The 26,758-nt window shown below is 35.1% G+C and overlaps 1 protein-coding gene across 3 annotated transcripts in view; it reads right to left on the reverse strand.

Moving 5' to 3' along the window:
• LOC106138479 (electron transfer flavoprotein beta subunit lysine methyltransferase) overlaps positions 1-26,758 on the reverse strand; it is a 33,899-nt gene that overhangs the window by 756 nt on the left and 6,385 nt on the right. For all 3 annotated transcript variants that reach the window (XM_060951864.1, XM_060951865.1, XM_013339635.2), the window contains exons 2-3: positions 5,352-5,539; positions 79-209 (exon numbers count right to left, since the gene is read on the reverse strand). In XM_060951864.1, the coding sequence (XP_060807847.1) occupies positions 79-209; positions 5,352-5,536 (316 nt within the window). In that variant the 5' untranslated portion in view covers positions 5,537-5,539. The remainder of the gene's footprint in view (positions 1-78; positions 210-5,351; positions 5,540-26,758) is intronic.

Genomic DNA, 26,758 nt, shown 5'->3' on the forward strand with positions numbered 1-26,758 from the left:
CTTTTTTGTTTTATTTTTCTTCACATTTCATAGAATACAATGAATGAATACAATCAATTATGCTTTACTTATACTTACAAAGATCAATATCGTTTCCAACAACTCGCTTTGCTTGCATTTTTGCCGCCGCTATTGATCCAGCTCCACATCCACAGCCAATGTCTAGTACTCTTTTATTTTTTATGATTTCTTCATTGTCTAAAATGTACCTGAAAAAGAAAAATAAATAAATCAAGTCCTAAAATTTAGGTTGCACTTAGATCAGAATGAAATCATGTTTTAGCGCCATCTTACGGTGATGTCAATTAATATATAAACGTTCACTACATTTAGCTTGAGTGGCAATCACTCTACTTCAAAAGCACCACGCATTATGAAAAATAACTTTTGTTCATTGCGTATAGATGGCGTCAGTACTATCAAAATTCGTTGTAAAATGTTTTATTTGTAGAGTAGAAGGTATATTTTTTTTAAGGATTTGCATAACTAACATCCCGCACGCGGGTTGTTAACTTATGTAGATATACCCTGACTATGATCCCAACCCAGGCTGGGTAACCATAATCGAAATGCGTACACGAAATGCTTAATCTTGGTATTTATTATTGTACCTACCTAAAATAAAAATAATAATAAATTAATACCTGTACTCGGTCAAATGGTTTATTCAATAATATAAATTGTCACTTATACATTTATTATACATATATTACACTTTATTATGATTAAATCAACACACAGAGTTACTTTTCGAGGTCAATATCTTTTGTAACTAACCGATTCTCCGAAATCTACTGAAAGCAATAAACTAAGCTAATAAACATAAAACTGCTCTCAACATCTGCAGAATTAGCGTGGAGTTTCCAGAAAAGCGGGGGTGTTCCTGGAAATATCGAGAGGGGGGTGGATCCCCCCGATTTCAGGGAACACAGACCGGCGCGCCGTCTCGACTGCGGGAGAAAATTCTGGGAAAATCTCTTGATTGATTAATAGTTTTAAGGGTCGTGGAAGTGGATAGAAAAACATTATGAAAACTTTTTCTAGAAAAAACAAGTGGTTGAAGTTACCTTCTCTTTTTATTTTTGACTTTCGCAACTATAATGACATCTAATGACTAGATATAAATGTAGGTAATTTTCACAAATGAATAAAGTAATGATGTATAACTGCTAATAAAAAAATGCAATGGCTTTTGCCCGAATATACGAAATTTACAAAAAAGTCAACATTCCATGTTTTCTCTAGCATTTTTATCTATAATAGCTACCAGCAATCTCTTGATATATTTAATTGATATCTACCCGCGACTTGGTTCGCCCGGATACCACATCGCTGTTACGAGCAGCGACGTTAAAAATTAAAATCGCTATGATGCTGTCCAACCTCCGATAGGAGAGGAATTCTAAGAAGATATTATATTGAAAGGAAAAAATCTTGAATAGTATCCGCTGTCAGTAACTCAAAGTACACATTTATAAATTAAGCACAAAATTTTTAAATTAGCATACTTACCTTACCTATGACTATGAAGTTTATAATTTTTTATAGAATTCTAAGCTACTAACATAGTCAACAGACTAGTGGTATAGATTTTTATAATCTGTGCCTAATCTTCGGGACGCATTCGGTGATTTTCCTCTCCATTCATCAAATTTCAAAATATGAACAACGCATTAACGCAATATCAAACATTCCATACATAACAATTGTAATTTGTAATCAAATCAATGAGATTTCGAACGCGATGAACGAACGTCTTTCAATACGAGAAATGAGTCATAGCGTCCTGTAACTGAAACACAATGGTGACTCATATACTCTCTTTTTTCCATGAAAGTACGCGACGCGATATATCCAATTTCTTTGTATATAGCTAGACTTTTGTATTGTTCCCTTTCGGCCCAGAGTCCTTTGGTTTTCCGCGGCTATGTAGATATGTTTGAAATGGTAATGAATACTTGGATAAAGTACGAGTATAAGATGAATATTGTATGGCAGAAATATTATATACCTACAATATCTTGTGATATTGTTCTTCCGGTTGCCTACTAATATGATAACTTTTTTGAGGCTGCCTAAGTTAGGGATTTATTCTCCAAATAGGCTTGAATAACGGGAAAGACTAAAAAACGTGGGATTCTTTTAGAAGATTTCCAACTTGTCATTATCCCAATTTCAGTACAATTTCTATTTTTAAGGCATTCAGCAAAGCTTGGCCTTTCGGCTATCTACCCCGCAATGGATAAAGACGTGATATACGTCATGAGAAAATAGAAAATCATGAGGAATATTTTTACTTTGTTTACAAACTGATTTTATTTATAATGCGTAAGATGGAGCCACTATCGCTCTTAACCTCTCTTAACCCTATTACGTGTAGAAGACAAACCATAACGCGTTCCAGTTGCGTTCTATGTTTGAAAAGCGACATCTAGTAGCACTACTTTTAACTATAAAAAACTCAATTTTCTTTATTTTAATGTGTTAATGTCAACAAAATGCAAGTTTAATGCTGGTCTGATAGGGAAGAAATTTTATGTAAGCTTTGTTGGAAAGTTTGGAATTATTTTTTTAAATAATATAATGCTAGCAACTTTTTTCTGTGCCATGCAAAAGATTAATGACTGTACATGAAGGAATAGTGCACTACTCGCACTCTGCCTACGGGGAGAGAGGCGTGATTTGATTCCTTACATACCTGTGGGATGTGATGACTCACTTTGGGAATTCGGGATAACAAGATTGTGCGTAAAGGAAAAATTACAGGATGAGTCACTCGCGACCAGAACGCCCCTAGCGGCGGGAGGAGGAAGGTTCAGTTGATATCGAATTCAGGATAACGACGATGAGTCACGGGTTCAAGGTCGCGAAGTCGTTTGAATTCCTGTAAATTTAAGCTTCCCTTTTTTTGCCGTCTTGGTGGGAATATTAAAAAAGAGGTTATGTTTGACTTTGGAAAATTTACTATTACTATTAAATAATTGAATAGGTACTACTTAATAATGGAATATTCATACACAATTTAATAAAAATCCTTGCTTATGCAATATTATAATTGTTATTTGTTCATAGCTAGCATAGACCAGACTGAAGCGATTATCCTGTTTTAAGTACCTATCAAATGTTTATTGTCCCGACTTAGGTATTCTTTTTTTTCAAGTGACAAACCTATTCATTAGTTTATCATATAACAGGTACTATGGTATATTCTAAAATTACCAACTCTAATCTAATTACTTCTAGTATCAATAAAGTAGTTGACATAAAAATATTAATTAATTACCTATGTAGGTTCGAAGTGTACTTGACTACGGGTTCATAGACCTTTATAATAGATGACTATGTCATCATGAGTTGTGCAACATATTATGTGATGTCGCCATGATATTGTCAGTTGAATCATTATTACAATAACTGGTAGCTCTAGTTATTATAATTATTGTAAGTATTTTATAATAGATTTAATAGGAATGCTTAAGTGATTTGGAAAAAATTGGGAAAGTTGGAAGGCCTCGACGAACATACCTTGATCAATACGGAGACGTTCTAGCGAAAGGTCTGGTCAAGAGTACCCGAAACCGACGAGCTTGCATGAAGAGAATTATGAAAGTTGATGATGCGAAAGAAGTATGCAGGGTACGATGGTTTAATCCAACTTTTTAAATTAAATAAAAAGCAATAAGTACCTATGTATGTATTGTAACTATGTTGAGTGTCATGTAACTAGATGTGTAACCATAATTAAAAAAATAGTAAAAAGTAAAAAAAAATTGTAATAATTCCCATGCTTATTCATTCATTCAAATGTTCACGTCTATAATCCCATGCGGGGTAGACAGAGCCAGCAGTCTTGATAACTGATAGGCCACGTTCAGCCTTTATAAGCCTAACCCTTAGTCGCCTTTTCCGACATCCATGGGGGATATGGAGTAGTTCTTTTCTAAAGTGACGGAAACCACATGGAAATTCCCATGCTCGAATACAAAAAAACTTTTTCTTTTTTTGTTTTGACTTTGATGTTTTTTTCAGTTACATAAAAATAGTTATGCTGTATTTTTTAAGGATTCGATTTACTTAATTATTTTTTTTTCATTTTTCGTAAAGTACGTTAGGCATCTACTTCTTTCAGGATGACTCATCGCAACAAATTCCTGAACTGCCTTCAGAATGACTCACAGACACCCATCTCTTTTTTATCAAAGCAATCTTGTTGCTATCACTGTTCTTCTTACAAGACGTTGTTCCATCTTGCTCTGACAAATGGTGCTGTCTCTTTTCATTCAGGTCCTATTCATAGTCGTTTCTTCTTATTCAATTCTTTTTCGAATTTCTTAACATATCTGAATTTGTATTTCCTGTCTGTTCCATTCCTATTAATAGAAACTTATGAAACTACTCACTTCAAAAATGTCAAAATAAAGTAAAAAAATATATAAGAATTTATAGATTTCAAAATACATTGGTCATAAAATAATTATTTTTTAATTGGCACGCGGGCGCATTTATCACTTGTCAGGCAGGCTATGAATAATTCCGAGAAACCCCCTTGCATAGACGAATCAAACCACACACATACACAAAACGACTCCTCATTTTCAACCTTATAGCTAAAAACATACGGTTGATAATATACCTCACTTTGCGTTAATGACGCAAATCAAAACGTATTAAATGTTTTTTTAAACAGACGATTTTGATACTTAGATGTACAATTTTAAGGTTGATATATAAACGAACTACATAATTTTACTCAACTTTAGTAGTGGTAGTAGTTTCATTGATAAAACCAGTATTGCAATATTTGAAGGTAAAAGCAATGAATACAGGTGAAGGATCCTGGTTATATTAGGTTTGGGGAAAAACGTAATTGCATTTCGTAGGTCCGGCTTGATATCCGACGTTACTTTCACCATATATTACAAATAATTATATTAATACTTCCTTGCAGGGCTTGGAAAACGGTTAGTTTTTCGAAACGTTATCGACTTTTTAGGTTAAGAACGATTTGTTTCGATTTCGTTCGAACTGAACATTGAAAAACCAAAACGTTTTATGGGCATGAACATAATTTCGATCGTTTTCGTTGAATAAAACCGTTTTTTAACATCTAAAACGTTTTTCACTTTTCTTGAAATCGACAAAAGCCTACTTGCATAAATGTATTCTTGAATGCGGATAAAATAAAAGAAGTAGATATACTTACTTAGATACTACAAACATCGCCTTTCAGTCTTCTCAAGACTGTTGACTCTGTCCACCCCGCAAAGGATATAGACGTAACTATAGGTACTATGCTTGTGTGTATATGTATGTAAGTAGTAGTTATAACAAAAAGAGATAAAACGACTTACCTAGCAGTAGCCTGCCCCCCTGGCCAATAGAACGCCCAGAACGGGTCTTTGAAGGGCACCTGGTCTTCCTTAGCAGTCCAGAGAGGGCAGGAGGGTGTCACCAAGCGGAGGACCAGCTCAGGGGTGAGGTGGCGGCGGGAGGGCGCCGTGTGCTTGATGATCAGGGAAGCTACGTCTTTCAGCATCGTCTGGAAGATCATCATCATCATATGAGTGCTAATTCGGTGTAGAAAATCTAAAACATATTGTTTTATGTAAAAGTATTAATATGTATGTTTTTTTGTGGTTCCTGACACTTTCGAAAAGGATCACTAAATGACGACTAAGGGACTAGGCATCATCTAGCACAACTTTTACAATGATACAATATGGGTAAGGTCAGTTTTTCAAATGAAGCGATAGCGGTCTGACCTGCGCATCATGGTCACATCTCCGAAACGTTGTGGAATCATACATATACCTACATACATACATATGGTCACGTCTGTATCCCTTGTGGGATAGACAGAGCCAACAGTCTCGAAAAGACTGATCGGCCACGTTCAGCTATTTGGCCTAATGATAGAATTGAGATCCAAATAGTGACAGGTTGCAGCCCATCGCCTAAAAAAAGAATCCCAATTTTGTAAGCCTATCCCTTAGTCGCCTTTTACGACAACCATGGGAAAGAGATGGAGTGATCCTATTCTTTTTATTTTGTATTGGTTGCGGGAACCACACGGCACAAATTGTGGAATCATAAGGATAAAACATGATTATACTAAACCATAGATAAGTAATTCCCACTAAATATACTGACAATATTCCTTATTTAATTTACAAACAAAATATTAATTATACAGCACATGTATAGGGAAAACGTGACATTATGGACAAATACACAATAACATAAGTTCTTTATCTAGTGGAATCACAGTTGAATGTTTCCTCAATGGCTATAACATTTATTTATTAGTTGCCTGACTTATTAACGGCGGTCGTCGGGCCGGTATAAATAATACCCAAAGAAAATAACCACTAATCTTGTACCGTGTGGTTCCCGGCACTATTACAAAAAGAATAGGACCTCTCCATCTCTTTCCCATGGATGTCGTAAATGGCGACTAAGGGATAGGCTTATAAACTTGGTATTTTTCTTTTAGGCGATGGGCTGGCAACCCGACACTATTAGAATCTCAATTCTATCATTAAGCCAAATAGCTGAACGTGTCCATTTAGTCTTTTCAAGACTGTTGGCTCTGTCTACCCCGCAAGGGTTATAGACGTGACCATATGTATGTATATGTATCATAGAGGACAAATGTGTGAAACAACTACCACCCACACTGTCCAGTTAGATTTCTCCAACCACGTCACAGACCTCATCAAAGATTACATACATACATACATATGGTCATGTCTATATCCATTGCGGGGTAGACAGAGCCAACAGTCTTGAAAAGACTGAATGGCCACGTTCAGCTATTTGGCTTAATGATAGAATTGAGATTCAAATAGTGACAGGTTGCTAGCCCATCGCCTAAAAAAGAATCCCAAGTTTGGAAGCCTATCCCTTATCAAAGATTCTCTGACAGAAAGTGGGTATAAATAGTGCGAAAGATTTAGAGCAATTGCTGATTGGCCAAGACAAGATGATAAGCAGGAGTGACGTAATGATACGTCATTACACACACATAAATTCTTGTCTTTATCCCTTATAGGCTCAGACAGGGCCAACAGTGACAAGACTGTATAAGTATAATATACATATGTACTAATTTGTTTCACACAAGACTAAAGCAATTACCATTGTTTTTTCAAACTCAAACTCAAAATATTTATTGCATAAATGTGTAGACATGGTGATGGAATTACATTTAACAGTATCAACAGCTTGCCCCTTCAGGCATGCAATATTTTTAGTATTGAAAATACTGACGTATATAAAATAATACAGACATAAAACTTTTTCTTAACTTTACATAAAATATTGTTAATATCTGATCAAAGTTTTTATGCTTAATTTGTACAGCAGTCAAAGCATTCAACCAAATTATAAAAAAAAACATTATTTAACAACCAAGCTTTTAATTTATTTTCGAATAATAGAGTATTATAATAAAATAGAATTACCTATATTAAGAGTATTATACTTTTAATTTCTGCAGGTTAGTGGTTAAATATTTTAATGCCGTTAATAAAAGCACTTTTGTTGAATTTCACTATTTACATTTGGTTCTCTTTGGTTTCTTCTGAGTACAATTTTTTTCTTAAAGAATATAATGTTTTCTCTTATGAAAACACATAATTCGAGAATGTATATATAAGTTAGCGTTATGTATCCCTCTTTCTTGAATACATTTCTTAGTGAATACCTTTTTCAGTGTGAATGTGCAGTATGGAAATGTCTGCAGTAGGGGCGATCGGGGTGTGATAACCGATGTAAATGTCAACGAAAAAACTAGAAAATTAAAGAAACACCCGCCACCACGCCCACTAAACACCGAAAATCGGCCGCTGCGTCACACCACACGGCAAACAGTTTGATCCTCATAAATGATTGATAAGTGATAACAAAAGAGGCGTAAATGCGCAGTTAGTCTGCTGTAATGGAGGACGAAATAACGGTGTGATTTGGGTTATTGTGTTGACAAACTGGAATGAAAGAGCATATGTTATTTGGATCATACATATAGCATGCAATAGCTGACACAAATAACTTATTCACGAAAAGATTTGACAATTTTCTCTTGTCTGAGTTATGTATTATCAAAGTTTTGTCATTCATCATTCAGTCAGTAACAAATCCATATTGGAAAATTTATCCATATTAAAAAAGCAGTAGTTGCAATAAATGCTTCTTGTCCTTTAGCCAAAGTCATCTATAATATTCATAAGAAGAGCTTGAGTGGTGTTATTTTGTCTTTGAGATCAGATTTATTTTATATATTATTAATAAAATCCGATAAGAAATGAGTAAATTGCATGAGCCCACTATTTATTTTAAACTGAAACGTAGTACAAGTAAAATACACCTTAGGAATTTTCCCCGCTACCGAAAGAGATAGCAAACATTTCAAAATTTTAAGACGTAGCTAGGTATGAAATGTTTACACGAGTTTTGGAGTTATGCATCTCAATTATTGTCGTCACTGGCGTCAGTTTTCGTCGTAAACTTGTATGTCATTTGAATAACTTATAACTTTCACCAACGTTTCATAATCCAGCCTATATTCTTTAGGGCCCAGGAGTCAGGGTCCATTTTCCGACATATCTTTATCCAGTTTGTCTAGTCCTCGACATCCTCTATAATAAGTAAATTGGCTCGACAATCTCCTGCGATGTCTACCCAGGATTCAACTTTACAGTTATAATTTCATCGGAATCGGTTAAGTACTTTCCTAGTTGTATCTTTAGCGGGTCCGGTATAGGTACTACTCCAACATAATAGGGTTAGAGGCGAACTTCAAGAGGCTTCGAAATTTCGCGCATAGTGGCATATGTTTCGCAGCGGCATCAAGAGAGGCCGCGAAAGATATCTTTAAACCAGGATGGTGTTTAGTATTTTAACAAAACAAGAGAATCCGGAGGTCTGCAGGATAACACCTTAAGGCGACTATTCGATATATTCGTGTATCGTCAGCCACCTCTAGAATAGGGGGGTGAAAAATACAGAACTAAAATGACTCTGAAGAAATTTTGTAGGTATTCAAGAAAGAGTGCGCTGTCAGAGAGCTAGCTCCTCCCATGATTCGGCGACAATAGCCAGAAGGCTGGCCAATCCAAAGTGTATTTTTAGCACTATTTGCCTTTAAAACACCGGCGTCCACGTAACTCAGGTAATAAATGAAGATTAACTTATACTTTTTTTTAACTTTACATACTTACTTTGTAGCGGGAGCGATGATTATAGCTCCACCACCACCAAAGGGAAGATCTTCCGCCAGGCTAGGTGTTATGCCTGGGGAACCGCGCGACAGACGATGTTGAATCGGAAGTTCTTATATGCTCCAATCCCTGACTTGTAGCGTAGAGACGTCGACCACAGCTTCTTAGAACATCACCGGATAGATTTAAAGTGCTTTCCTACTACACTGACTATAGAATGGAAACTCATCACTATAGGTATAATATTTTAATCTGTGCATAAAGGTAAACAGTATTTACAGGGAAAATACCTCTGGACAGTCCCAGGCGATACGGCCCAGACGTGAATTGTTTCGCAAACATAACAGGATAATGTCCACATAATGTCTGTTGTTTTTTGGTTAAAATGTTATGCCGTGCCGTGGTAGGCGCCTTTAGATTTTTCAGAAAGAGATAAGTTTGTATTTTTGTTTGTAAAGATAAGCTCATAAACAAAGAGAGTGTTTTAGTCTAATCGACCACAGAGAAATATTACAACTTGAGAAAAAAATAAGCTAATTGATCCTCAATTTTATTTGGTAACAAATTAACTAACCCATAAAATTTTACAAGGAATTAGAAAATTAGACTACTTTGACTTGAATTGAAAAATAAATCTGTGTTCCAAATTTCATCAAAATTGATTCAGTAGTTTTCCGAGTTAATACGTTACAAACATACAAATCTACAGAAGTGAGTTTGATAAAAGTATCCATACAAGAGCTAGGTCTAAAAAAGCTTTTTTTTTAGCCTTTGCCAAGTTATGAGGGAGTTGAATGGAGTATAGTATAGTAGAACTTTGTAAAAACAACCCAGACACAATATAACCTGAATCGACAATATCAATTATTCAAAAGACTAAATTTCCATTTTTCTTAACAGTGCCGCCATTCATCTTACTGATAATTATTTCAGCAAACTCGTGAGTTTCGGCCGATGTGTGCTATTTAAACTATGTTAGGTTGTTGAACTAAATGCGCAGTAACTAGCCTTTATTTAGAACGAGACGACTGGAAAAATCACAAGGCGTTTCGGCGAAATACGCATATAAATGTTGAAACATGGGGAAAACGTCAGCTTCTTCTGAAATAGACATTTTTTTCTTATTGTCATTTAAATCTTGTGACTTGGTCAAGTGTACCCAAAACCGTGGAGCTTGCAAGAAGACAATTATGAATAGCGGACCCAGGGCTCGAGTTAGGAGGATAACGAATGAGCCGCGCGCAAAAGCCTTTCATCATACGTCACAGTTTCATAAATATTTATATTTCACACATCGAGGCTGGGACAACTAATTAATATTCTATAACAGTATCATAACCGGTTCCATAAAATATTTTCCTTATAATAACGTTTATATCGAAGTTCAATGACGTCTATGAGTTTTCCGTACGATCTGCGACATTTATTCTGACGTCTATACTATAGATATGTGACATTACCATAAAAAAAACTACACACATATAAAATTACTGACAGTTACCTACTTTTGCATTTATAATATTAGCAGGAATTTGACGTAATTCTTGTCTTCTTAAATTTAAGAGCTTTCTCTTGTCGGTGGAGTTAAGTGAAGTTTTTTTCATTCATCTCTTTTCTCTGTTATAAAATAAGGAAAAATAATGGAAAGAGAGGAAGTGGAAAACCAAGAATAAAATAATAAGATCAAATAAAGCAAAATGTAAACGTTACAACATACCAACAAATTTAACATACAATTAGATCTTATTAAGTATAGTCAATATAATACTAACATGAGTACGAGAGTTGAGTCAATAAAGATCTTTGTTTCATTAACTTAGCTGCGTTATAAAAGCAAGGCTGTGTCTTCTAGGTTAGATATGACGTATAAGACCTGTCTAGGGTTTCGATTTGCTATAATTGGCTTATTGTTTGCGTTACATATAGTTGCATTGTATGTCTAAATAAAGAATACCAGGGATGGAATTGATTTGGTGAAGTAAATAAATACGTATTTAAAAGCTGTTTACAAGAAGAATGGGTAAAGTGAATATTTTTTTTGTTAGATTAGCCTTAGAAATGGTAAAACTGGCGCAATTTCCTTACTGGCAATATCAGGTTTTTAAAGATGGTAAATAAGTATTAAATTAAAAATTCCATTGAATTATTTTTAAATTTCTGTTGGAAAAACTAAATAAACAATAACTCCCAATAAATCGTTTTTATTAAACAGTATTTTCCTAGAAAAGTGTTTATACTACTTGTTTACAAGGAAATTATTTAATTTTTAGGCGATCGCTCGTATCATTGATTCGATTCAGAGAAACTGTCTTAATTCTTACTTTTTGATAAAACTAGTGTACATAGGTACTTAAAATCATGCACCTTTCCCGATGGGTTAGGCAGAGACTACATCTTTTTCTTCGTGCAAACTTGTTGATGAAATTTGGTATGTAGGTAGCTGAAGACCCAGAATAACATATAGCCTACTTTTTATCCCGAAGTTCCTGCGGGATTGATAGGGTTTCCATGCGGACGAAGTCGCGGGCGGCCTCTAGTATAACATATATCACGTCCTTACCTATCTGTTCAGAAGAGATCTGTCTCATCAAAGCTTCGAAGGAATTGAAATCTACTTACATGCTTAATTTAAAATCTATAAATCCATCGGTTTCATCTGTGCGTTTAATATCAGCCAATCAGTATTCTATCTTATATACAGTTACTTAAAGATTATTTCGGATTCTATGCATGTCGTATATCAAAGTGAACTACGCAAAATGCGATTGATCACAAACAGATGCTATTCAGAGACGTCGGTGCTAGGGTCTGCTTAGTGATAGTGTGCTGGACAAAGGTACTTTGTACCCTGGTAATCGCGTTTGTTTACATTCTCTACGAATCTCATTTCTATCATTAAGCCAAATAGCTGAACGTGGCCATTTAGTCTTCAAGACTGTTGGCTCTGTCTAACCCGCATGGGATATAGACGTGACCATATGTATGTATGTAATTTTTTTTTTACAATCATCATCTTATCAGCCGTATAACGTCCACTTCTCACCTCGCTCTCTCTGAGGTAAACTGCATCCTTTCTATAATGTGAGAAAATTATTTTTGTTTTCAGATAAAGAATCATTATGGAACTAACAAATAGAAATATCATAATTGACAGACGCAGGTTAAAGGCTGAAATGTTTGAAAAGGCCTCTCTAATGGAAATGAAACTCGTCTATCGCGCGGTCAGTTGGTCCTCTTAACAATGATATTGGACAAACAAAAAGTCTAGGCAATACGAAAGACATCGTCTGTATAGCACAACAGTCACAACCTGTAGTTGAAAAATTCTTTTTATCAAAGATTTTTTTTTCAGGTCTTTTGTTTCCATACAAAGCCATCTCCATAACTGGCGTTTGAATCTTTTCTTCTCTTAAAGGTATAAATCTGTGATGTGGTATGTACGTATGTATTACTTTAGATATCTACTGCACAGAACAGATGCGCGGGCGCAGGCGCCAGGGGCGTAAGAGATGGGAGACGTCCGTACTAGGTACAACCTGATAAAGTTATCAGCAAGCTACTAGGAATCGTATTGTTTTTGTTTTGGTCGATTGAGGTGACCGTATGTAAGTTTTTATTATAGAATTCGGAATATAAGACTTTAGAAATATTTGTTCTTCGGTATGCCTCAAAGTCTATCAAAGGAAAGGCTTTTAAATTTGAGATTCTACTACAAAACAAACTGTCACTATCTGAAATGAGATCTCAATGTTCGCAATCTCGGCCTTGGTTCGAGAGATCTTTAGGAAGGTAGGGGAACTTTTTGGGCTAAATCAAGGATGAGAACGCAAAGATATTCATACATAAAGTCAAGAAATGACAACTTTAATACGTTACTGCATGAAGATGTTGGGGTTTTCCTCGCAGCTTTTCCTATTTGCATTTGGGTGTTTTATGCGGTTTTTCACCGTCACCCAATCATAATTCTACCCACTCTACCTTTGAGTTATACATACATATAATCACGTCTATATCCCTTGCGGGGTAGACAGAGCCAGTAGTCTTTAAAGTCTGATAGGAGTCATTGAGTTATAAGTCCCCGAGAAATTCTAAACATAAAGATAGCCTTAGATTATCCTTTAATTTTTTATTTAAATAATGTATCAGGTAATTAATAACATTAGAATCACATAAATCATTAAACGAATTTCAAGCAATTCGCTAAACAAACAGACCGTCAAACACACCAAACTGATCATAAGAATTGTTAAGTTTTTTTTTTGTACTTTCAAACCTAAAATCCACACAAGCGAGACAGTAGCTTAGAACAAGACAAATAAAAACCCGTTTGTTACAATGTCCTATTTAACCTGCATGATAATGATGATATAAATGTTGACAACACACACAAAGCTGATGATCGCACATATCCGCCAACAGCGCCAACGCGATAAAAGATAAATATACGTGTTTGTCATGACACGACAGAACGTGATTCTGATGCAAATTCTAACATAATTGTTAATACAGAGCCTGGTCAAAGTACTGGTAAATAAGAAGGTAAAATGTAAGAAAGCGAAGTGAGCCTTTAAGAATAAATAAGACAAAGAAATAATAATTAGGCTGAGGGTGCAAATCTGAGCATGCAAAAGATAAAAGATGAAAACATACATACATATGGTCAAGTCCATATGTATGTATGTGTGTGTATGCGGGGTAGACAGAGCCAACAGTCTTAAAAAAACTGAATGGCCACGTTTAGCTTTTTGGCTTAACGATAGAATTGAGATTCAACTGAAAACTATGAATATATAACAGTAAATAGTTTGAATTCCTACTCGAAGAGTGAACATGCCAGTGCGGAGATAATTAGTAATTTAATTTTAAACATTATTGCATAAACTAAGTACAAAGGTTGCTTTAGATTAGACTAACAATGCCTTTTGATTTTCTCTACCAAATTACTAAAAGATCAAATAGAGGAATAGATGTGAGTGGTGTTATAAAGTGTACAGTGGAAGAATTATTAAATCTCTATCCGAAACGGTATAAATAATGTTTTAACTACGAAAGCTAAACAATCATTTATGCCAAGTTATTGAATCAAAAAAATAAGAAATGCGATAGGATACCCGAGTTTCATTACTTTATATGCATAGAAACAAATGCAAAAAAGGTTGGATTTCGCAACATTATGAATCATTGCGCACGCGCCGATCATAACAATGTGAATCACAAAGTTATTTCTGTGCCAAGTTCGAGTTGGATTAGCTAGATAAGATGTTTGAGGAAACTGTTGATGTACTTATTTGTTTCGATATGTTTTGCGGTTGCTGATTTGGTCAATTATTTCTTTATTTATATTGAATTTGTTGAATTCGTTAACTTGAATTTCAGTCTTTCAAGTCCGCTGGCTCTGTCTACCGCGCAAGAGATATAGACGTGACTATATGTATGTATTTGTTGAGGACCCTCTACAATATGAAAAGGTTAATAACCTGTGATCATTCCATCGAGTCTTTGATAAAAAGCGTCAAGTTAATCGTCAATCTAAAAAAAATCTAAATGTTACAAATGCGAAAAGTCCCTCTTAAAACTGTAAAATTTGATGGCAGATTATAACCAAGGCGAAATTCCGATACGAACTCTAGTTTTAAGGGAATAGATAAAGATAAATTAAAACTTAGCGAAAAAACTCCAGGATCCAAAGCAATAAACAATTATTTCTACGACCTTACAAGGTCGCCTGATCATTCGACCGACGAACTGATAACATGAGCAGGTATCAGTTAATTGAAAGATAAAATTGTTTGGACTCTTCACCTTAAGGAGATATGAATTAAATAGGAATATATAGGAAGTTTGACAAATTAATAAATGATATTGACGCTTGATATCCGGTAAGCCGGGCAAGCCTAGGATAATTGTGGCCGAGTTTGCTACAGTTGACAAAAAAAATCACTTCTTATCGGAAGTGAAGAAATTTAATGACTCTCGTTCTAAGGACAGCAAGCTCAACACCGCATTGCTTGGATATGCAGGCAAAAGCACTCCAATTTATATATCCGAATACATTCCCGGAAGTGGGAGAAAATTGTTTTATCAAACTCGCGAGTTTGCCAAAGCTCAAAACTACAAGTTTTGCTGGATATCAAACAATAGAATTTACCTGCGCAAGAGTGAGCAATCTAAAGCTTTATGGGTGCAGTCAGAGGCTGTCCTAAACGGGCTCATTGCAGAATGACTAGTCTTCTGCCTAGAAGAACAATGTTGTGCTTTCTCCTATGTGCATGTTTACCCTTTAAGTATTTTTTACAAGAAACAAATATATTTAGTCATAAGTTTTTTCTCTACTGTTATAATTATATTAGAAAACTGTCCAATTAGAGATATATACTGCGCCTGCTGCCATGGTTTAGAAATATTATACATTATTCTTATTTTTAACAATATATACATAAATTCAATTAACTTACACATTACACATTCACATAAATGGTTCAGTAAAATTTATATTATATTTATTAATCACTCTAATTCCTTTAATATTCACGCTATGTATTTTTATAATTACTTAATCTACACAGTATTCTTGCACTATATACACACAATTTATATACTAGCCAATGTATCTATCTCCGTAATCTTGGGTATAACAATACTTTTTACAATTTTCTTCCTGGGTCGAATAATCTCGTGTCGGTCTTCAGCTGTAACGACTTATATCTTCGTATGGCGGGATCACTCTGGCTCCGAAAAACTTTTTGATTATTGTTGTTTATTTTTCTTTTATTATGACTTTAGATAATCTTAATATTGTATCCTCGGAGCTCGATGATCTTGCCGTTTCGAAGGCCTTCAACTGTCGCCCGGAAGAATGTGTTAATTTTTTACAACACGATGGTAAATCCATAACCGTATTTCATTTAAATATTCGCAGCATAAATCACAATTTTGATGAGTTTGAAGCCTTGTTCGCTGCTATGGACACCCCATGCGAAATTATTATTTTAACAGAGTGCTGGCTACTTTCGGCGCCTTACCTCCCAACTCTTAGTGGCTACACAGCACATGGTACCATCAAACACCTTAATCAAAACAGCGGTATCGTTATATATGTAAAAGATAGCCTCGACTGTAAAGTATATGAGCCGGATTGTATAAAGGAAGCTAACTGTCTGGTTTGCGAAGTAAGTGAGGATTTTGCAATTGTTAGTATATATCGATCGCCCTCATATACTAGTGCTGATATTTTCCTAAGCAGCCTGAACACCCTGTTCTTGACCTTGTCTCGTCATCCGATACTTAGTCTCATTGGTGACGTAAATATAGATATTAAACGAGACTCAATAGACCCACGTTTGGATGACTACTTGGATCTCAATGCTGCCCATGGTCTCTTACCTGCCCACAACTTTATCACTAGAGGCATAAAATGCCTGGATCACGTTATGTTGAGATCAAAATTTCCTTCCACTACACTTATCGTTGATTCGCACTTGACTGATCATAAACCAACCATACTTATGGCAAGCTTAAGACGAAAACCTGCACTAATCCCCAAAACTCAAATTAAGATAGATCATGAGTCCATACGCACGTCTATTATGAACACAAATTTTTCTCATATTTTCGGTATGCATGATGCTAATGAAGCTGTCGATAGCCTAGTGAGCATGGTTTCGGATATTATCAAAAAGAATACACGCACAATTATATTAACAAGATCTACAAAAAATATTAAACCGTGGGTAACACCTGGACTTATTAGATGCATCCGAAATCGTGACAAAATGCACCGAAAATTACAGAGAAACCCCAATAATGTTATACTCAAGACCACATACACAAGATATAGAAATTTTATAAATAAACTGCTGAAAACCCTAAAGAAGAATTACTATACCAAGTTGTTAAACAACTCTAAGAATAACATGAAATCTACATGGAATGCTGTCAAAACCATATCTAATATTAAATCCATTCCTTCAAATTCTAGGCCACTTCTTAGTTTAGATAAAAATCCAATGAATTCAGTTAATCAAGTAAATAACTTCTTTGTCAACGTTGGTGAAAATTTGGCTCGAGCTATTCAAAATCGTAGATACTCTCCGAATCCAATTAATAACCTTCAATCTGAACGTGATTCCTTTTATCTTTTTGATGTTGACGAAATCGAAATAGACTCCGTGATATCTGGCCTCCGTAGCGATTGTGCTGTGGGCTGGGATGGAATCTCGGCTCGTATCATTCAGTCCTGTCGTGTAATTTTTGTTCCCATCCTTACTCATATTTGTCAGTTGGCATTGTCGACAGGAGTATTCCCTATTGCTTTTAAAAAAGCCATAGTACATCCGATCCATAAAACCGGAGCGAAAGATGAGGTAACAAATTATAGGCCAATATCAATTCTGACTGCTTTATCTAAGATCCTTGAAAAGGTACTTAATAAACGCTTAGTTGCATTCTTAGAAAGAAAAAATTTGATTGCGAGGAATCAATTTGGTTTTAGAAAAGGAGTTAGTACGGAGGATGCAGTCAATTCTCTTCTAGAGACGGTTGTGCAGGGTTTGGACGATGCGGACAGATGTGTCGGACTGTTTCTCGATTTTTCGAAAGCATTCGATACTGTCTCGATTCCATTGCTTTTGAACAAACTGGAGAGGATTGGGATTCGCGGGCTAGCCTTGTCAATTTTCAAAGATTATTTGCAAAATCGTACCCAACAAGTTAAAATCGGAGAATACATCAGTGACGAGAAAGAACTGGTATATGGCGTCCCGCAAGGCTCAATTTTAGGACCAACCCTTTTTATTATTTACGTCAATGATTTGTGCAAACTCAATATTCCTTACTGTGATATATTTACATATGCAGACGACACCGCTTTAATAATCAAGGGTCCAAATTGGAAAGAAGCTTTTGCCCGCGCGCAAGATGCTTTGGCTACCATAATAACCTGGCTTGATGAAAATGTCCTAACCCTAAATGTAAATAAGACATATGTTATTACTTTCGCCATAAATTCTTCGACGATACCTCCTGCTGAGGAAACTATCATCAAGGCACATACTTGTGGTGGTAATTCTTCACACTGCTCCTGCTTTGTTATAGAGAGAACTGAGGCCCTTAAATATTTGGGTGTGTATATAGATCAGTTTTTAAACTGGGGGAAACATATCACTACACTTATTCCCAAAATAAGAAAACTCATATATGTATTCAAGAGGCTTAACACCTGTGCCGACCGTGATACACTAAAGTTGGTTTATTTCGCCCTATGCCAGTCAATTCTATCCTACTGCATCACGGCTTGGGGTGGAGCAGCGAAAACTAATTTGTTGCCACTGGAGCGCGCACAGAGAGCAGTACTTAAGGTTATTACCAAAAAACCCTATCGTTACTGCACAACTCAACTCTACGCCGATATACCTGTCTTGACTGTTAGACAACTTTTCATCAAGTCAACATTGCTCCGTAAACATGCACAGCTTACCTACGACCCAACACTAAGAACTCGAAGACGTAGATACGACCGCGTTTGTCCCATTTTAATTCATAGAACTGTCCTAGCGGCACGGCACTTTAGAGTACTTAGTGGTCGAATTTATAATAAAGCTAATAAGACTTTGAAATTTTATCCTTGCACCAAACGGGAAAGTAAGTCCAGAATTCATCAGTGGTTGCTAACTTTAGATTATGAAGCAACTGAAAACTTTTTATCTACAAACATCTGAAACTCATATAAAGTAGAATACCAATCTAAATATAAATTAACATAAATGTAAATTAATAATATAATAAACACTACACAAACATTTAAACTGAACACACACATATATATATAATATTTTGTATCAATTGTATAGGTAACTTATCAATTATTTATCTATTATTTATCTATAATATAATTATATACCTATGTACATATTTTATTTAAATTTGAATAGGCGGCTGAGAGCATTTTGTTACTACCTACATACCAAAAAAAAGTGTAAAAGTTAGTACATACTTTTATACTTTTTAAATCTTATCAACAATAATGTTATACGGATTCCCAAAGCACAGAATTATTCTAGCTTGGGAATTATTGTATCCTAATATTAAGGTCATATTTTAAGTTTCTTTTACTACCTCATCTCTGTACTGCCGGAACATCATGATGCTGCTCGACACTCGAGATACAGGCTCACGCCTAGTTCGATGCGAGTTGGCTGAAGGATGGACACTGGCAGTGCACTTTTGTTCATTGAAATTGTAATGAAACTGTCAATAAATGCTTTTATTTTATTTTATTTATTTTATTTATATGATATTAATTATAGTGGTATAGTTACTGGAGCTGATTCAGAAACCGTTGGCGGAGTTAATTCAACAAATATATTAGTTTGTAGTGGCGGAGGATGGCGGCAAGTGCTTGTTGGAATTTAACAACTTAAAATAGTCAAAATACAAATGATACAGTGTAGATGTGATCATCTGGTCATAAGTCATCACCTAGACCTTGGATATCAATTTAGGAAACTATCCCGTTATTGAGCGACTACAAGAACTGAGATAAATTTTGACAAGCTCATGATGATTCCTGCTCAATTCTCTTACTTTGATCTTCTTAGGGAGCATAGAGAAAATAAACGTAAGAGTATTTTGCTTCCTCCATACAAATTCGCCTTTATTCTCTATAGGATTGTCAGATTAACATGGAACCTACGTAAGAAGAAAAAAACAGAATTTTAAATTTTTTGCGGTTGAAGTTGCGGACAAAAACTACAATTTCCAAAAAAAATTCTACGTTTCAGCAATAATCATGATGACCAAGCAATTTTTCGCACCGGTTTCTTAATTATATGTGTACAGTGTACTCCACAGGTCAAACGGCAATGACGTTGTTGTTGAACGGACTTTGTACTTTCATCATGTAATAACCAAAGTCCACCTTTCAAATACGACTCCTCCTTTTTTTCTAGTATTGTATTGTCGCATTGATGGATTTAATTTGCATTTTAATTTGTAGAATCTTTTTTTAAATGTTTATTTTTGCATTCTTTGTTTTATCGTTTCTGAGTTCAGAGTTAAGTATTTTACCTTATAGATAAACATCCAAGACCCAGACCAATTACAAAAAGTTCGTTTCTCATCATGCCCTGCCAGGGCGAGCTCGGGATTTTGAACTCGGGACCTCCGGTGTCAAGACAAACCCACAACCGCTGCGCCACAGAGGCCGTCACATTTCCCCTTGTTGTCTTGTTCGTCCATTTGTCCGTGACCACCTATCCACTGCCATTAACATCAATATGGTCAATTTCATTCTCTTTTAATTTTTCTACAATAGTTACTCATCACTTCTTACATCTTATCCCTTCAACAGTCAACTTTACTCAGTTGAGACTTTTGACCACTTATAACACTTAACAATGTAAGTCAATTCTTTATCAATTTACCAATTTTCCGAATATTTCTAGTATTTCGTAATAACTTGCTTCACAAAATCATATCAACATTTCAACGGCCACGTGTTCCGCGACACGTGGCCAAAAGTTTTTGGTTGCGTCGGACGTCACAGTTACGAAAGTGACATCGTGGTGCCGATTCAGGTCACAGACGTGATTTTATGTCTGTTTGTCAGTGTTTACCTTGTGTTTACATTCGGACTTTGATACGCTACTTTTCCTTGACGTTTAAAACGTAATGAACGGTTTGAAATCTGCAAGAATTAGTGACAACGCATATATGAATAATCTGTAATCTAATTTTGTTATGTGAAAATAATGTTTATTGATTATGCTATCACAAGTATAGAAAAAAGAAAAAAACATTCAACATAGTAATGCTACCAGCCTTCTGTTGACAAGTCTACACAATCTATAAATTTAATTGTAGACCATGTTTTAGTATAGGCAATTGAGAAATTTTTAAAGGTAATTAAGGATCTGTATGATATCATGACGTTGAATTTATTTTTTGAGAAATATAGTTTCACGTCAACAATTATTATTTGTGAGTACATTTTTTTACACTTATGACCTCAATTTACGTTTGCTCCTAAAGCGAAAATCTGGTAAGCATTCAAATCGAAATTATACACCGTATCTACAGAAACATTGTTGTTCCTAGCTCCGTTTTGGAATAATGTAGGTACCTATTCTTAAAAATAACGTTATTGGCAACACGAAAACAAGCCATGAAATGGTTTTTCCACCACCTTCGACATCCGTAACTTGGATTGATTTTGAATGGCTTGTCATCTTGATGAAAAAAAAAAACATGGATAACCCATTCACCGGAGATGATTTGAAGTTTCAGTGATTGATTGACATTTATCTTTGTTAATTTTAAAATTACATAACAATCTAAATATTTTTGAGGTGGTATTTTCAAAGCTAACTATGAGATAAATTAATTAATATTTCAGGTTACATGACCCATATAATGACATAATATTATTAAGTAGACATTACATTATTATTACAAATACATAAAACTTGACATTTTTCTATTGGTGCCGTGTGGTTTTCGGCTCCATCTCCATAAGAAATATACTCATTGACTTGCACTTACTTTAATTCTACATTTCGAGTTTGCTTGTAAGACTCAGAACTCTTACAACCAAAATGATCTACTACGATCAGTGATGAATTCATGATGATTCGACGTAGAAGAGTGTGGTCCTTAAAACCAATATATAGTCATATTGTAAATAGCATCACATGCTAATGAACATTAAAATTTTAGTCATAAATTAGCAGTCTAATGTAATAATTAGCGTTTGTTAGCCACAAGTAATTTCATAGCTAGTTACAACTTACAATTGGCGTATGGGTACTATGGATAACGTACGCTAAAACTCATGTGTTACTTGACGTATGAAAATCTATACTAATATTATAAAGCTGAAGAGTTTGTTTGTTTGAACGCGCTAATCTCGGTTCGAATTCAAAAATAATATTTGTGTTGAATAGACCATTAATCGATGAAGGATTTAGACTATATAACATTACGCTGCAACTATTATGAGCGAAGAAATAATAAATAATGTGAAAAAAATCGGGGAAAATTATTCATCCATGCGGGCTTTAATGATGCTCAATATAACTATTCCACGCGAAAGAAGTCGCGGGCACAGCTAGTGTTAAATAATGACTATGGTACGAGTAGTCCAAGATTTTTGCTCGTTGTCAGGGAGAAGATGTACCGGGATTAATGGCGGGAGAAAATTACAATAATGTACTTTAATTCTCAAATTTAATTAACTACAGTCGGGGATAGATATTACCTCTTTATGGTGTTGTTTTATATCGAGAGGTGGTTAGTATTATCTGCCTTCGACGGTACACATAACGACCCATATTCTTTTCATTCTTCTGAAATGTCTGTGATTCTGACAGACAAAACCGTTCGGCGTTGTGTACTTCTGTAGTATCCAGCTGAGAATTACTTCTAAACTCAACATGTATACTTTACATGGTTTGAGAAAATTTTGGGAACAGGGTTATGGTATGTACTTGCTACACCAATCTGCTTTTCGAATTGAATGATAAAAATTTTAAATTCGGAAAAATAGATTATGATAGAATCAAAAGAACTTTAACAAAATAAAATTCAGTGCTGTAAAGCTTGATTCCATCAATTAGTTCTTTTCTATAAATAACTGAACTGGGAATCCCTAAGGGAAATCCTTTGAGATATTATCTTTAAGCAGGATGTGTCGAGTGGGACTTTTTGTTGTACGATAGGTGCACGTCGAGATAAAGATATATGAATCACAAACATTACAAATCGCAGACTAACCCGGTAATCTACAAACACAACGACAAAGAATGTTACAGTCTATCAAAAAATTATGCATCATAAAAATTGCTTTCTCGGGAACGTAAACAAAAATACGCCTTAATTTGCTTTCTCGCGAAAATTTCGGGATATACTCATTACATTAAAATCTCTAGGCCTAGTTGTTTGGGTTCTCCGTTGATATGGCAGTCAATTTGAAGGAGATCCCAGCGTAGTCTACATCAGTTCCGAGCGATGATTCCAAGAGCACTCAAAATAAGACGACATCATATGAAGAAGTTATGTCTTTGTAACATCCCTGGGTAAAAGCTGTTTTTGTAGTCTCTAGGGCTATGCAAGGGGTCCATACTGGGCGCCATAAATTTTTGCGTATTTTTATTATATAAACAAAATTTGAACAACGATCTACAAATTATGCCTGAATAAAGACCCAGAGCATGACTGCACCTGAAATAAGATTAATTTCTTTTCTTAAGATTCGTTTCTCTTCCATTCTACCGACATTTTTTATAGCGACCTCGATTAGAGAAAAAGCCGCAAAATGCGTAACCTTAACCCTGAAAGTTTACAACAAAGTTCATTCGATAACCGCGGTTGCCCTTGAAACTAGGGTGAAGTCATCACGATGGTGACTAGGGTCGCTTTTGTTGCCAAGCACCTGTAGGATTAAAACTATCAAGGCAATAGAATAGGCATTACTGGTCAAACAAATATTCACCTCATCAGGCAGATTGAGGTGGAAAGCTCTTCAATTTTATATTGAAATAATAAAGAATTAGGCATGGAAAACTCAACACAGAAAAATGTAAATACGAAAGTTGGAAAGTAAAATAAGTAAAAAGATATGATCGTATACACAAATATTAAAAAAAAAATAGAGATCTACCTACATTCCATTGTCAAAAGGATACACATAATGTTATCTTCAGTTAGAAAGATCAGTAATAATGATAGAGTTTCAATTTGCTTTATGGTATGTTTTTTATGCACCTCAAATACAAAGAATAATGTAAATATGTTCTTCCATCAAACTTAAATATACGTTTTTTTTATAAATCTCAATACAAAGGATATAGTAAATATGATCTTGCATAAAAAAAGTAAGTGCGTCATGAGCTTGATCACGTCAAACTCCAGATGTGGGCAAACATGTGGGAACATTATCCTTCGTGTATGCAAACATATGTTAATGACATGAGATATATTTAATACTGTTTACACATCTAATCTTAAAGGGCTTTGACTTATTCGAACGACGGTCGTTTTGCGTGGATCTATCAACATCAAATATCTACCTCGCGAGGTAGACAGAGCCAACAATCCCGAAGAGACTAACAGGCCACGTTTAGCTGTTTGGCTTTAAGATAGAATTGAGATTCAAATAGCGACAGGTTGCTAGCCCATCGCCTAAAATAAGAATCCCAAGTTTATAAGCCTATCTTTTAGTGGCCTCTTACGATATCCACGAACGAAGTAAAGGTTAAAGACGAGATATGTATAATAATTAATAGTAACTAATAAAACAATTTTAAGATGTCGATTGTTTGCTCAAAAAAATTACATATGTAGCTTTTTATTAAGGGGTGAATAAAGTACCATAAAAAAATAGACGCAATGCTTACTTAATAGAAATGACAAAGTAGTCTGTATTCTTAAACTTTTAAATCAGTTAGATGATCTGCATTTAAATCCTAATGGTATCAACCTAGACACAAGTGCAGTGATAGAATTGAAAGCAACCAAATATGAGGAGCCAGAATTTATTGCACAACATGAACATAAAAGGCACGCAAAAAATATCATCCAATCACATATATATATCTAATATTCACATATATATCTCAGGCGCCTGTTGGGGCACGTATAGATAAGATGATAAAATTACAGATAAGAGATAAAAGCACGAGATTTTCATGCGACATAGAGGTGTTTGACATTATTTGTCGTCTGTCTAGTAATTAAAGTTATATTTGAGGGTCAAATCGTGTATTGATGCGAGAGGAAAATCTCGAACTAGCAATAAATATTTGTACACATACATACATATATTCACGTCTATATTCCTTGCGGGGTAGACAGAGCCAACAGTCTTGAAGACTGATAGGCCACGTTCAGCTTTTTGGTTTGATGATAGAATTGAGATTCAAATAGTGACAGATTGCTAGCCCATCGCCTAAAAGAAGAATCAAAAGTGTATAAGCCTATCCCTTAGTCGCCTTTTACGACATCCGATCATCCGATTATCGCATTGATGTGATTCCGTCTGATTATTATAACAACAAAGAGACTGAACTGATATAGGGCATTGACTCATTAACTGACCAGGGTTTAACAGACGATGTTTAACATATAGCACTTGGCAGCTCATTACTCCCAATATCAATGTTTACATGTCTGATTCACGGAAGGGGTGTGTACTGTGTAAGTAAACGGGTGTTTAACCTCTCATATCGATCAGGTTCTTGGTATGAGTAATGTCAAGGTCTCCTGGCCGATCAGACCATCGCCTACATAACTTCAGAGAAACATTGTTCAACAGTTAATCGCGTTAGTTCGCGGGATAGTATTGATTTTATAAGAACTTGTGGTTTTCTGTGGGAATAAACTAATTTATGTAACCAATCCATAGACGTACTAAATGTGGTTTCATAGCATTAGAAATTATTTATTTGTTTGTTTGTAAACACTTTATTGCACATAAAAATAAATATATCAAATAACAAAACAGTTATTGGATTTAGATTAGATTTATTTAGAGAGTTGTATGGTTCGTCCAAAAAGATGTTAGTGCTGAACTAGAATGGGCAAAAATCTTGAATAAATCATTGTGATTTTAGTTATTTCGAAGTGAAAAGGATTTCAATAGGAAATATAAGTACCTAACTAACCAAACCACAGTTTGCGTAAAAACTTAAAAAATAATCACAGTAGATATATAGTTAACGATTTAACCGCCACAAAAGGGGTGCCGCCATTCGGTTAGACAACTTTTGTACAGCTGTTTATTTGCTGCAATGTGCATTATCCGTTAATCTTTATTGCAGTTAAAATCGCGTATGGATTTCGAAATTGTTGACGCTAACAATCATCTGAAATGTTTCTTTTCTTCCCAACATCCACGTGGGAAGCCATAGGTTTTGTTATTGTAACTAGCAAACTTTCCTCTCGTTTCTGAGTACTGCAGTCACATTTCAAACGAGTTTACGAAGTTACTAGACGGCGCCGTTCACGTTATGCGAATAATCTCCTCAATTTCCATTCCTTCATTGAAAATGCTATCTTAGTGCACCACTAGACCACATGGACCTGTTGGTCCCTTATATTTGGCTTGTAAACCAAATTTCAAATCTAGACCGGTTCAGTATGTGCAATGTGCAAGGTCTGTATGCTGATATGTCAGTCAATCTTTCAGTCAGTGTCCTCATTGATTTAATAAGATTCTGTACCATCACGTTCAGGCGAATGAACCTCCCTGACGGCCCCAGGCGTTCAACCCGAACCACCGACGAAGGCCATGGAGTCAAGGACACTTCTGCAGTGCTATGTAGACTGGATTACTTGTCTAGAGAATTTGATTTGTAAACATAGGTATTTGTTTAGAAAAATCTTTCTTAGTTGAGGACATAGTGGAAATTGAATTTTTGAATAAAAGACAAAAGAGAAAATGAATTTTTAGGCGAAAATAGGAAATTTTTTGTACAGTTCTTAGGTAGAGTAGGATAATTGAGAGGATTACTCTAAATTCTCATCGGATACGGTATTAGATAGCACGT

The sequence above is a fragment of the Amyelois transitella genome, chromosome 26 (genome assembly GCF_032362555.1).
Source record: "Amyelois transitella isolate CPQ chromosome 26, ilAmyTran1.1, whole genome shotgun sequence".
NCBI classification, from domain to species: Eukaryota; Metazoa; Arthropoda; class Insecta; order Lepidoptera; family Pyralidae; genus Amyelois; species Amyelois transitella.